Source organism: Vigna radiata, chromosome 7 (assembly GCF_000741045.1).
Source record: "Vigna radiata var. radiata cultivar VC1973A chromosome 7, Vradiata_ver6, whole genome shotgun sequence".
NCBI classification, from domain to species: domain Eukaryota; kingdom Viridiplantae; phylum Streptophyta; class Magnoliopsida; order Fabales; family Fabaceae; genus Vigna; species Vigna radiata.
The window spans coordinates 49727474-49742384 of NC_028357.1; the positions used below are offsets into that span (position 1 = coordinate 49727474).

At 32.9% G+C, this 14911-nt stretch overlaps 3 protein-coding genes across 3 annotated transcripts; all 3 read left to right on the forward strand.

Annotated features, from left to right (window-relative positions):
* Window positions 1-3824: 3824 nt before the first annotated feature.
* Window positions 3825-4825, forward strand: LOC111240525 (40S ribosomal protein S15-4-like). Its single transcript, XM_022784107.1, has 3 exons — window positions 3825-3926; window positions 4015-4221; window positions 4393-4825. Exons 1-3 carry the CDS (start codon window positions 3924-3926, stop codon window positions 4639-4641), a joined length of 459 nt encoding a protein of 152 aa, XP_022639828.1. The 5' UTR covers window positions 3825-3923; the 3' UTR covers window positions 4642-4825.
* Window positions 4826-7161: 2336 nt separating this feature from the next.
* On the forward strand, window positions 7162-9063 carry LOC106765482 (ATP-dependent 6-phosphofructokinase 2). Its single transcript, XM_022784105.1, has 2 exons — window positions 7162-7825; window positions 8005-9063. Exons 1-2 carry the CDS (start codon window positions 7265-7267, stop codon window positions 8824-8826), a joined length of 1383 nt encoding a protein of 460 aa, XP_022639826.1. The 5' UTR covers window positions 7162-7264; the 3' UTR covers window positions 8827-9063.
* A 104-nt stretch (window positions 9064-9167) lies between these two features.
* LOC106767131 (glucan endo-1,3-beta-glucosidase 5) lies at window positions 9168-14028 on the forward strand. Its single transcript, XM_014651965.2, has 2 exons — window positions 9168-11194; window positions 12207-14028. The coding sequence occupies exons 1-2, from the start codon at window positions 10845-10847 to the stop codon at window positions 13318-13320; spliced, it is 1464 nt and encodes a 487-aa protein (XP_014507451.1). The 5' UTR covers window positions 9168-10844; the 3' UTR covers window positions 13321-14028.
* The last annotated feature ends 883 nt before the right edge of the window (window positions 14029-14911 follow it).

A 14911-nucleotide genomic window follows, 5' to 3' on the forward strand; every position in this document is an offset into this window, starting at 1 on the left:
TTTTCTCAGCAAGCCTTTTCATTTTATCCATGTTTAGCTTCATCTATAACATTATTTGTTTTTGTATAACATCATAAGTGGCCCGACAAACAGGTATTTTATCCATGTTTAGCTTCATCTATAACATTATTTGTTTTTGTATAGCATCATAAGTGGCCCGACAACAGGTGAAATAGAGAAATGCCCACTTAGAACTCGCTAGGATAGACTCTTACCATGGCTCTGATACCATATTAGAAAGTGAGTTTTTACGTCTAACTCAATCCCAAAAAACCGGCTTGTAGGGTGAGGTTTGCACCTCACTTATATATTATAAATTAGTCTTATCTCTAGTCGATGTGAGACTTCTAACAATTGGGTGGTTGAGTAGTCTTACCATCTTAATAAGGACATATTTCCCCTATTCCTGAAGATATTATAGGTAAGAACTATGGTACCTTTACACTGAATATTATGCTCAAGCAAGATATAGGGCTAAACATCTTTCCTCTCTTCACTGTGTCACATAGACAAGAGAGTGTGGTACTTAAACTCACTCTTAGTGCCTAATTCTCGTTTCCACTTACTCTCACAGGCAAAAGAGAGACCCTGTCCTTAAAGGTATTACCATCAATTATCCTAAATCACTTTCTACTCTTGAATCACTCAAGAGTAACACTAAGGGTTTCATACCACACTCAGTTGGCTTTTAATAACTTAGATTATTTCCTATCTATTCTCAACTCATTGTAAAGGAGAACACTCATTGATACTTAAAAAGGGTACATCAAAGCAAACTAAAACCGTATACCATCATCCAACACATACACTATATAATGACCATACAAAATAGTATAACAACTTCTGAATACAAGCTTGTTAAGTAGACTTCCAAGAAAGAGAAATACATCTAAATGGACGAATTAAGTATAATATCTTTCTTTAGTTAAAGTGTTCCCCAACTAATTTCACAGTATCATTATCTCAAGGCATCTATCCAGCATATTTTCACAACCCAACGGTTTCATCCATCATATATTTCGAACAAGGAGTATATAAAACCAAGAGTAAGGATAGTTCCCATTAAGGATTTCCTTTAATGAATACAAATAATTCACATCAACTTAAAAGCAATCTTCAAATTCAAGATTTTCATACCACTTTCTTAAATATATTGCACAACAACTTATGTATGAACTATTGAAACTTTAGAAGGTAATTATAGCTTCCGCAAGACTAAAAATGTATGTTTACATTCAAATTAAACATAATTGAACAAGTGCAACTCAACTAAATAAGTGTAGAAAATGTTATGCACCAAACAAAAAACACTTTTCTAAATACATGCCTCTAATTAAAGATTTGATAGATCAAAGTAAACAACAATATGTCTAAAACCGAGTGTAAAAATATTAGCTTGATCCGATGATTAATAAAGCGAGAATCTCAATTTTATTGACTAGTCTTAGAGACAGAACTAATGTGGTGATCAACTTCCTCAAAAGGTGAAACTAATTCCGCTAACCTTAAATATCCGATCAATAATTTAAATGGTAAAAGTGAATCGATACGTCTTAAGAACGATATATCCAAATTTTAGGTTAATATAACGGTTAACTAGTTAGAAATTAAAGTTTTAGTTTTATCAAGAAAACTTAAGAATAAAATTCAAGTGGTCTTCAATTCCACCCAAAATGAGAAATTAATTTCCTTTAGCACCTTTCACATTAATAATCCGAGTGGTAAGTGAAATATTAGGTTTTAGGAATCATTGTATATAATAAAATTTTAGCTGAATGTATCTGTAAACAAAGTGAAAATAAAAGGTTTTACCGATAACAAAAATAAAGTGTTAGATCAGATTTCTAAAAATGCGAAATTAATTCCTTTTAACATAAACCTCAATATAATAATTTGACCAATACAAGTGAAGTAATAGATCTTTAGAATCATATATCAAAATTTTAGCTTAATCTAACTATTAAAGAAATAGGAATGGAAGTTTTACGAAGAAAACTTGAAAAACAAAAAAAAAAAAAACAAGGAAAGCATAAAAAAGAAAAACATATACAAGAAAACCAAAACTTCCATAAGTAGACATGATAGCTATCCTTATTAAAACCCAGCATGTTCATATCTCATAAATTTTGATTCTTCGTCCTAAAACATACAATTATCATACAAAACATAGCTCCCCTGCCTCTTATCTTGAATAACTTTAATCATTCTCTTCCTGAATTCTAATAACTCCACAGACCAATATAGCCTTTGCGTTTTTAGAATCTTTTTGTACTCTAGAGATTTAAACTCCTCTTACAACCAAAGGTGTTTCTCTCCTCTTTTGTGATATATTTTTCATTCTTCATTTTTGTCATGTATAGAACAAACCAAATTTAACTTCATCTTCCATTTATCATTCACACCTAATATCACTCGTAACACTTACTTAACTACATTTTCCATTTACTTTTGAGATCTAATACCTAACATTATACGTGTTTTTACTATAAAAAATATATTTTAACATACATAATTTTTTTATTTTTATATTTTAACATACATAATTTCTTATTATATCATAAAAATGTATTTAATTTCTTAAATATAATTATTTTTCAGGAATTCTCTTTTCAACTCTAACTCCTCCACTCTATTAATTTGTTTTTCTTTTTATTACTTCGAAAATAACTACTTCATATTCGACCGTTCAAATTTTCAATATCCAATTTTATTTTTCATTAAACAGAGGATATTTTCTTATCTTCTTCTAAAAGTCCCAGCTATTCTTAATATCATATTGAGAATGCCATAGTCTAGGTAAATATAGAAGATGAATTAAAAGTTAAAAAGTAAAGTTGAATGGAATAGAGTAAAACAAAACAGGTTAAGTGGCTAGTTCTTCTACGAAATTCAAAGGTACGCTCATATTAATAAGTCAAAGGACTGAACACAATTTCACAAACAATATGCAGAACAAAATTTCACAAAAGTAGCCCCAACAGATTTTCACAAGAAAATGATTCAGTTAGTTAATAAAATACTATTTTTAAAGCAAAATACTGCCATTAAATTAAATGTATAATAATGTAGGTATTATAATACAATTAACTGTGTATGGACACATTTATTTTTTAATTTTGTTCTTTAATATCTATTGTTTTAAATGATTTCTTTTAAAAACTTAATCATTCTTTAATTTGGTTGTTTTTTATTTTCTAAAATTTAACTATTTATTTAAAATAATTATTTATAATAAAAAATTATATAAAAAAATATATTTTGATTTATGTAATTTAAAATTTATTATAATATAAAATTATAAAAAGAAAAAAAATACTGATTTAGTTGAGATAAGAGATTATTATAATTAATTATATATATATATATATATATATAATTATAACTCAAAATATAAATGTAGTTATGCAACAATTCCCATAACTCAATATCTAATTACAGCATAAACATTTCTTCCTCCACATGCATCTATATATAAGGAGGTGTGAGAAAGGTTAAAAATACTCTTTTATGTATTATTTTATTAAAAAAAATTGATTTATATAATTTAAAATGTATTTTTTATTTTTGTATTTTAGATTATTTAATTTCTAACATATTTTTTTATATATTTTAAAATATAAATTATTTATTTTAAATTTTATATTAAAATAAAATTTACAATATAATTTTTTATATTTTAGAATAACTCCAAATTAAAACTAAAAAAATAAATTTAAAATGTAAATTTATGATGTGAAGGTTGAAATTATTGAGGTAAAACAAGAAATAGCCCAAGCCCAATAATGATAAAATCGAAGCCCATCAGTCTTGGATTTTATACTAGGGTTACACAAGAGGCATAAAGGTGAGAGTGTATTCCTGCAACTGCCAGTGCCTTCACTTTTTGTTGTTGTTCGAAACCAAAACCCTAGCAGTCGGCAACAATGGTGGGCTCTTCTTCTTCTCTGATGAGACTGAGATACATTTGTGGTGGCTACTGGTATCGGTAATGATTTTTTTTTATTTTATTTGCAGGCAGACGTTGAGGTTGATGTGGCGGCAGGAGCACAGCCGAAGAAGAGAACATTCAAGAAGTTCAGTTTCAGAGGAGTAGATCTGGATGCGCTTCTTGACATGTCCACTGACGAACTCGTCAAGCTCTTCAGTGCCCGTGCTCGTAGAAGGTTTCAGAGAGGGCTTACCAGAAAGCCCATGGCCTTGATTAAGAAGCTTCGCAAAGCGGTACTCTATTCTCTCATCATTATCTTACGTGATTCATTTGTCTGCGTTTCTTTGAAACAGATTTTTTTTAGGTTTTGCTGATTTCATTTTCCTATATATCTGAAATTGTTTGAATGAGCAAATAAATGACCTTCATTTGTTTATGATTGTTTTGCCTGATTTTAATGACAGAAAAGGGAAGCACCGGCAGGTGAGAAGCCAGAGCCAGTGCGTACTCATCTGCGCAACATGATTATTGTTCCTGAGATGATCGGTAGTATAATTGGAGTTTACAATGGCAAGACCTTCAATCAAGTTGAAATCAAACCTGAAATGATTGGCCACTATCTCGCTGAATTTTCAATTTCATACAAACCTGTCAAGCACGGTAGACCTGGTATCGGTGCCACTCACTCTTCTAGGTTCATTCCTCTCAAGTGACAACATATATGCTCTAGTAATTTCTTCCGGCCTATTGGATTTTGTTTGTTATTTCAGTGTTTTATTTTCAGTTCCTTATTTTATGGTTTATCATGACTTGATTCCATATATGAACATTGTAGTGTTTGTTTTATTTTCACAATTTAAAGCATGAATTTATCGAAATAGTCGTTTAAACTTGATATGCGGATGTGTTAATTGCTGCTGAGTGCCTTTGCTCCGTGCTGTGCTGGGTCTTTCTTTGACTTACTGGTGTGCGATTATGTAACAACTCGTCCCATTCAGAGTGTGAACATTCCCATTATGGTCGTGGTAGATAGAAATTCTTTTATTCTCTAATGACTTACCTGTTCGTAGTCGTTTTGGTTCGGTTTGATATGTTTTATTTTTAAATCTAAACAGGTTATGATGTTTTTGTTCAATTTGATATAATGTCTTTTTAATATATCAGACTATGTTATGTATTCTTACTACCTAAAACAAGTAAAAAGTTGTCTGGCTATGTGTATACCAATCAGTGATCCCCGTGGTTTTTAAGCAGGGAAATGTAAATTTAGTTAAAACTGAGATGGGTGAGACGGAAATAGAGGGAATACAGTTATCCAATTCATATTTGAGCAAGGGGGGTTGTGGTTTCTGGGGATTTTATTATTCCAATCGTTCTTTTTTTAATTAGTGTACTAGAAACTTCATCAGCAAAAAACGAGGCAATTTAATTTTCGATTTCTTTTTCACATCACTTGGGCCAATGCAATGTTTTTACTATGATTGTGAGGTTTCAGTTCTTAGTTTTAAACTAATACGATTTTCAAAGCAGATTGTGTTTGGATTCTTTCTACCAAATTTAAATACACATTACCTAATTCATCCTGCGGCCTCTTTTTATCTATCTCAATCTCTGAATTAACATTTCACGCTCACTGAAAACTGAATAAATGTCTAAAGTGGAATACTTCCTGTCTGAGTGTTCTATTATCGTTGCTGCTACTGTCTCAGCTATTATCTGTCAGGTATTTGTTACCCACGGTTTATTAATGTTAGTTCACATTGCTTTTATTGGCTAAGAGAACTTAAGTACGTTGAAGATGCAATTATAATTGGTCTTTCTAGGTTTGCTTTGTTTGGACTTGTTATAGGCATTAGTCTGACCTCGTATTAGAAGGGAATAAATCGATTTACTGAGATATCTTTGGGGAAAGTTTTATAAAATAATACAAATTTTATATACTGTTGACAGGGTTTTAACCTATTTAATAAAAAATAAATTTCTATACTATACAAATAGTTTAAAATTAATATTAAATTTTAAAGTAATAAACAATTTTACATTTTAACTTGATATTAACACAACTTTTAATAAAAACTTTAATAATATAAAATACCATTCTTATAATATTTAAAAAATCTCTATTTTAAAAATGATTCTTTTATTAAATATATTCATGATCTTAAAAATATAAATCTAAGTTATTTTATTGGTTGTGTTACAGTGCTGTTTTATGTTTGAAGTGGAGGTCAGTACTACATTAAATGAATTACTGGTGGCGAATGTATTTTTATTGGATGATGACACATTACGATACTTACGAAACGACCTATTATGTTTCACGAACCTAGTATGATAATCACGTCATATCTAATATATATTGTTGATTTAACAGGATACATAATTGAAAATTATTTGTCATTTAATATATTGAAACATCTCAAACATAAAATCGTTGCATCACAATATCGTTATTCCTAAAAGATATTCATTGTGTTTTGTAATGTTATTTTTCATGTGGAACTCCTTTGTAAATGAAAATATTTAAAACATAATATTGGAACTTTTGCGTCATATATCTTTAGGATTATATTGGTTGAAGCACACAAGTATCAAGAAAAATAGTTAAGGAGTGAAGATGTTTGAAATGAACACTTGACTCATACTCAGAAACAATTTTTTTTTTTTTGAAAATAAAAATTGTGTTAGGATAACATCAGTGCATTTTAAATTGAATTTGATATAAATCGTGTTAAAATGAGACAATTTCAACTTTAAAATGTAAGTGAAATTATGTTATCTTGACATATTTATACATACACACACATATATATATATATATATATATATATATATATATGTATGTATGTATGTATATGTATGTATTTTAATTATTTATTTTGGTAAATTATATAATATGTAATTTTAATAAAAAAAACCTTTTGAACCTTTTTTATCACCCCGAATTCATATTATCATTAACTTAAAGTTAGAAATGGAATAATTATTCATCATGTTAATGTTAGAAATGAAATAATTATTTATCATGGTAATGTGATATTAACTTATACCTATACATAACGTATTATTAAGATATGTACACAATAAATATGATTTTAAAACAATTCTTGTAAAATTTTAGAAAATTTGTCAAATTATAATAGAAAGAAGCTTATATTAAAACCAAATTAAAATAAAAAAAATGGAAATAAGGTTGCACAAGTGTCTGAAAATGGCGCACTAGGTGTAAGTAATTTTGGTGTAGCGTGTCAAAAAACTGAACCATGGAGCGCCACGTTTTTTGAAATTTCTCTACAAAGGGAGACTGAGAAGAAGTGAGAAGGTACAGTCATAGCCATGGCTGCATGTTCCAATTCAGAAGCAGACATATCCAACTTGTTCAAACCCATATACCTGAAAGAGGTGCCTCACCTCAGCCACTATGTTCCCAACCTCCAAACACGCCCCAACCCGCTGGATCACAACCCCTACTTTAACACCCGCCATCTACGAGATCATGGTTTCTACCTCACTCAATCTGACCTCGTACTACGCCATATCGAAAACGACCCCTCTCCCTTGCCCCGCTTCGCCTACCGCCGCGCCGGTCCCCGCAAGCTCATCTACTTTGACCCTTCGCTTGTCCGCGTCGGCATTGTCACCTGCGGGGGTCTCTGCCCCGGCCTTAACACCGTCATCAGAGAGCTTGTGATGGGTTTGTGGCACCTCTATGGCGTCCGTCATATTATGGGTATCACCGCTGGGTACAGAGGGTTTTACTCCTCCGAGCCACTCCCCCTCAACCCCAAACTTGTTCACCATTGGCACAACGTCGGTGGCACACTCCTCCAGACATCCAGAGGCGGTTTTCACCTCAATGATATCGTCGACGCCATCCAAAATCACGCCTTCAATCAGGTTTGGTTATTTCTAATCACTTAATGCATATGCATTAGAGAGGTGCAACGTACTCAAAACTAGAAATCTATAAGTAGAAGAAAACCTTTTTTTTTTTTTTTTTNTTTCCGTTGTTTTCTATTTCTGGACAATCAGTTTGAAGAAAACTAACTGAAGATGTTGATTATGCACATGAACAGGTGTACATTATAGGAGGAGATGGGACCATGAGAGGTGCAGTGAAGATATTTGAAGAAATACGGCATCGCAAACTGGAAGTTGCAGTTGTTGGAATTCCTAAAACTGTGGATAATGATGTGGGAATAATTGACAAATCTTTTGGATTCCAAACAGCTGTTGAAATGGCTCAGCAAGCAATCAGTGCTGCTCATGTGGAGGCGGAGAGTGCAGTGAATGGCATAGGCCTGGTCAAGTTGATGGGTCGAAGTACAGGCCACATTGCTCTACATGCAACACTCAGTAGCCGCAATGTTGATTGCTGTCTAATTCCCGAAATAGATTTCTACTTGGAAGGGAAAGGAGGGCTCTTTGATTTTCTTGACCAGAGACTTAAGGAAAATGGACATGCCGTGATTGTGGTTGCTGAGGGTGCTGGCCAGGACATAATCCCCAGAACTGATTCACAGAAGGAAGAACGAGATGAATCAGGGAACTTGGTCTTCTTAGATGTTGGTGCATGGTTGAAATCAGAACTAAATAACTGGTGGGCAAGGAACCACCCCCATGAGTTATTTACGGTGAAGTATATTGATCCTACATACATGATTCGCGCAGTCCACGCAAATGCCTCTGATAACTTGTATTGTACACTCCTAGCACACTCTGCAATTCACGGTGTTATGGCAGGGTATACTGGCTTTGTTACGGGTCCTGTTAATGGAAACTATGCATACATTCCCTTGGAGGATGTGGCGCAAGCAAATAACCCGGTTGATACCAAAGATCATAAATGGTCGTGGGTGAGATCTGTCACCAACCAACCTGATTTTGTAAGGAGGTAGACACAGACACAGCATCAAAGTTTTCAATGGCCTGGTGATCCTGTTCGTAGCCTATTGACATGTTCTGATGTCAACAATTACAGGTTTATGCCATGATCTTCCTACTGCCTGAAGAGTCTTGGTAAAAACGGATGTGGAGATCATGTGCAAATCAGTGTGATTTGTGCATACTCTGTAACACCAGTTTCTATGTTGTAATTTAATTATATATCAATGTAGCAACTTCCTTTATACTTAGAATTTCAACTTTTGTTGGACTAAACCTTATTAGGATTAAACTATTTTTTAATTAAATTACTTTCTAAGATGACATCCTAAATTTATTATTTTCCATTTAAGTTGGAGTTTAATTTGCAAGGTGGTACACCACAACTTATTGTATCTATTTTTGAAATTAGATAGGGAAAATGATGCCTTGTCCTAAAAAACTTAAGGTGCTTAGTTTACAAATGACAAAAGGAAAATGACTAGGAACTTTCCTTTCTGGGAAAATTCCGAAGAGTATACTTTTATCAAGTAAATCTCACCATGAAAGAGAATGCTAGGTGTTAGAAACAGTTATACGTTTCTAGTATTCTCTTTTTGTTGTAGTGGGAGACAGCATAGTCAAAAAATGAGTATAATGAGCTTCCAATATTCTATGCTAATGAGCCCAAATTCCCAATTGATGCTCGATTCCCTAAAAGCCTATAGAAAGCCGAAGGAGAGAGGAATAAGAACAAAGGGTGAATTGAAAATTTTGGCCATAAGTCTGCTTTGTCAAGGTTTAATTAAAAAAATAAGCAACTATTGCTTTTTTATATTGATTGGGATTGGGAATATTAAAATAGGACTTGAAGGCCTTCTAAAGGACATGCCTCACAGCACAACTACTATCCTATGTATCAAAATTCTGGTGGCATAAATGGAAATCTAAAAGGGGACAAAAATGTAAAAATTCTTTTATATTATTTTTTTTTTAAGAATCTATACCCTTTTATCTACTCTCTTTTATATTTATAATTTTCATAGCATGAATAATTAAACTAATTTTTAATACAACTCAAAATAATCATTGATAGTTTATAATATAACTGTCTTCAAATTCATCTTAGTTCTAGTTCCTTCACTTCCTCATATGAACCAATAGAGTGGCCACCAAGGAGGACCTCCTTCTGCCACGTGGCTCTATTTTTCCATTGGTTTTGGAATGTCACTGCGAGGGGAAAAAACGGCTAAAAAATGTAATGAACTTAACTTCATTTTACCAAAAGAGATGAACATTAGCTCACTGTCACTGTAACTTGAACATCAGAGTTTTTCTACAGGCACCACTCTGATCATATGGAGAAGAGTACCAATATTTTTGCTAGTATTATCCAACCTTTAAATTAAGAGAGTTCCTAAAGCAATGAAACTAAGCATCCTATGTGACTTAATTTTCCAATTACCAGCTACCAAATTATATAAGTTATATATATGTATGTTTATAAAATCAGTGAAGTCAGGAATTTCAGTCATAATTAAGTATATCTCCAAAGAATGAGATAACAATAATGGTCCATGGAGAGAATATTACTTGTCCAAATCAATAACCTCTTTGGGCAACCCAAGTACCAAACAACAAAACTAAATAACTAATCACATAGATGGTGTGTATGAACAAATGAAAAAGTGGATTTCAGAAGCATAGCAATTTCCTTAAAGAAAAGATGGAGTTATTATAATAGCCTTAAAAAATAATAAATAAAAATCTAAATACAACAATATTCTGTTTGCAATGTGAAACATTTACAAAGACAGAGGGTATTCTGGTAAAGGTGCATAAATCCCGCTTAGTAATAATCTTTGTCGAGCTAAAAGGCAAGGAAGTTCTCATTCATCTTCAGGTGCTTTACTGTTAACAGTTAACACAGTTAGTGTGTGAGGACTGAGCTAGTTCTAGCTCTGCATTCCGTGTGTCTCCACCCTGAAATTGCTGCAAAATCTTTGTTTAATGAGCGGTAAAAGCGTGTTTGTTTGTTCTTTTGAGTGTTAGAATGTTGGAGGGAAGGTTGTTGGGTGGTGCTATTATGATGTGGCTGTTAGCATGGAGGTGGGTTATTCCGATGGGAGAATCAGCAATAGGGGTCAACTGGGGCACCGTTTCTTTCCACAAGTTGAAGCCTTCCACGGTGGTTGATCTCTTGAAAGATAACAAGATTTCAAAAGTAAAGGTGTTTGAAGCAGAACCTGAAGTGCTTGAGCCTCTCATGGGGAGTGGGATTCAGGTGATGCTTGGGATCCCGAATGGCATGTTGGCCCTCCTCAGCACTTCCCCTACTGCTGCTGATTTGTGGCTTCGCCAGAATGTTTCTGCTTACATCGGAAAACATGGTGCTGATATCAGGTTTTTCTTTCAAAACCAATACTTTTTCTTAGGGACGAGTTTCTTTTGAGTTATGTAGAGATTATCAAGAAGCGTGTTTTGTCTTTTCCAACAGTTTTTTAATACACATGAGCAACTTGTTTAAGAATCAAACCGTAAGTTTTAAAATCAGTGGTTATTTATTTCCTTAACAGTGTCTATCATTAATATTGACGCCATGATAATAGTTTGGAGTGGTTTATTTTGTTGTATCAACATGGAGGAACTTTGCTGTATGATAAAGCTATCTTTTACAGTCAAATAGTGTCAAGAATCAACTCCTTACTTTATTATCTTCAACCTTATATGATTTTAATTTCTTGATGAAGAGTAGATAACACACAGATTGAGTGTTTTTGTTCTCATTCTGAGATGTGCTTTGCATATTGCCCTGGGATTTCTTATGTCAAACTGTTTACTTAACAGATAATATCTAGAAATGTTGGAATGAGTTGCTTAATGCAGTCGTTTAAAGTCTGTAATAGCATTTAATTAATCTATTATGATATTCTTTCACCGTATATATGAAAAGATTATTTAATTTTTTTTACCATCCGAGGATAAATCGTTAATTACAATTTTTTTGTCCAACTGTAAATATATCACGAACAATCCAAAAATATCTGTCAATGGGATTATCTCAAATAGAAATTATCATAAGCTTTAATCTTCCATGGAATGTTATTATTATGTTGAAGTCTTGAATTTGCTCTCTGCCAATCGAAGACTATAGTTTAGAGTATTTGTCACAATAAGTAAGATCCTATTCATTTAGACCGAAGAAAATTGTTTGTAAGTTTAAATAAAATATCATGTATACAGTTAAAGAACTTTTTCTTTTGAACATTGGCTTATGTTAACTTTCTGTACGACCTCGAACTTTTCCTCTTCTTCCTCAGCCATAAGTATTAGCTGTTACAGACTTATAGCTAGTTTTTTCTTTAGAATGTTTTGATGTTTAACAGCATTTAAACCATTGTTCTTTTTGTTATAGGTACATTGCTGTTGGTAATGAACCATTCCTCACTAGTTATAACGGTGAATATCAGAACTTGGTGATGCCAGCCATACTCAATCTACAGCAGTCTTTGGTGAAAGCAAATCTTGCTAGTTACATTAAACTAGTTGTCCCTTGCAATGCAGATGCATATGAGTCTTCACTTCCTTCCCAAGGGGCATTCCGGCCGGAACTGACTCAAATCATGACTCAGCTGGTTCAGTTTCTCAACTCAAACAATGCCCCATTTGTTGTTAATATTTACCCATTCCTCAGCCTCTATGACAACGAAGATTTCCCACTAGACTATGCATTCTTTGAGGGAACTACTCATCCTGTCACAGATGGAAACAATGTGTACACCAATGCATTTGATGGAAACTATGACACTTTGGTTGCAGCCCTTACTAAACTGGGATATGGTCAAATGCCTATAATCATTGGGGAAATCGGTTGGCCCTCAGATGGAGCCATTGGAGCAAATATCAGTGCAGCAAAGGTTTTCAATCAAGGTCTCTTGAGTCATGTTCTAAATAACAAAGGGACCCCTTTGAGGCCAGGTGCTCCTCCTATGGACATCTATCTCTTCAGTCTGCTTGATGAAGGAGCAAAGAGCATACTACCAGGAGGGTTTGAAAGACACTGGGGGATATTCTCATTTGATGGTCAAGCTAAGTATCCTCTAGACCTTGGCCTTGGCAACAAGGAATTGAAGAATGCAAAGAATGTTCAGTATCTTCCACCCAGATGGTGTGTAGCAAGCCCCTCCATAGACGCTCAAAACGTAGCAAACCATATGAGAATTGCATGCAGTGTTGCGGATTGCACCACACTTGGTTATGGAGGTTCTTGTAATGGGATTGGGGAGAAGGGTAACATCTCATATGCTTTCAACAGTTACTATCAGTTCCAAATGCAAGACTCACGAAGCTGCAATTTTGATGGGCTTGGTATGATCACTTTCCGAGACCCTTCAGTTGGTGATTGTCGTTTTCTTGTGGGCGTCACAGACAAAGGCTCTGACTCCTCTGTTTCTCAGACCAGATATCAGTGGTGGGTTCTACTACCATTTCTAATCATAATACAAATCACCTCTTCTTTTTCATTGTGATTCAGAGGTTCCATAAGTGGGTTTTCCATGGTTTCCATTTTCTATAAATTAGAAGTAGCAGTGAAGTAGAATATTCAACTCCATTCTTGGTTCTGTAACCAACCAGTATAGGATCTAATCATTGTTGTATCATAATACAAGTGATGATCTGAACACCAGAGCATTCAATATTACACATGATTTATCGTTTGTACTTCTCGTTACTTCTATTACACTATTAGCATCTCTAATTTCTAACTTGGTCAGGTGCAGAAGATCTAAATACTTGTTTATGATGTTGTATCACCTAAATCTCTAATTCTCTGTTTTCACCATCACCTATCACTTACTCCAAGTATCACTTGGTTCTCAAATATTTTAGGATATAAACGACTAAAACATTTACATTCTGAGAACTAAACAAGGAAGGTTAAAGATGTACTTAAACTATTCTTAACCTAAATTCTTAAGTGATGCATATCTATTGAGATACCAGAACAATATTTTAACAAACTTACTCAATACATTTTAATGAATAATGAAAAACAAGTTAGGAAAATAACTTTTGAGGTAATACCTAACTATAATGAAGTCTAGAATTTATTTTAATTTTTATAAATTTGAGCTATTTACATTAATATTAGTTTCTATGTTTTTATCTACCTACGAATAAAGTAAGGCTCCTTTAAGTTTAAATTCCTATAGCTTTTATTCGCTAAAGTATCATGATTTAGTATGTGCTACTGATATTATTCAGCTTTGTTTCATGAAATAATTGCTGAGTTTATCCAAAAAGGAATTAATATATATATATATATATATATATATATATATTAATAATTTTTTTTAACAAAATTAAATTAGTTTATACAAAATATAAAAAATAGATAAAAAAACTTTTATAGATTAATTTATAAATAAATTAATTTTAACTTAATAATTTTTTTTTCTAGAACATCTTAAAGATAAACTACTTAAAACAAACAAATAGCCAAGGAAACACACACAATCACTTATAAATCAGAGTTGCATCCATCCACATCTATGAAGAGCCTATAATCATTTTTTAAACTTTTTTTCACCCCTCGAGACACACATAAAAAAATCCAAAACATGGTTGTGGTTGACTAACTTTAATCTTACATGTTGTTTCAACACAATCTTCTCAACTCTACTACATCGTCATAAAGCAATGTATATTGCTTCTGTCCATCCCCTCTGGAATGTCCATGGCCATTTGTTTTACTATCAAGGTCCTCCACATTATGATCCCAACACTATATGATCATTAATTATCTAACATGTCTAAATTTCTCCACTCCTACTTTTGAGACCCAATCCTTGTTTGCATTATGATTCTTAAAAACCATGCAACAGGTATGCGCATCAATCAAGGTTTTCTTAAAAAATCCACACTTCCTCTTGCAAACAACCTTGACTCTAATATCATCATCATTCTTAACAAACATAATCCATTTTCCATTTAGTATTGAATACTCCTTTAAGAGCTTTTTTAAACTCTTTCAGCGAAGAGAACTCCATCCCGAATCTAAATTTGAAGTCTCTTTCTATATCTTCAGCTTTAAACATTAGATACTGGTGCATACCCTCC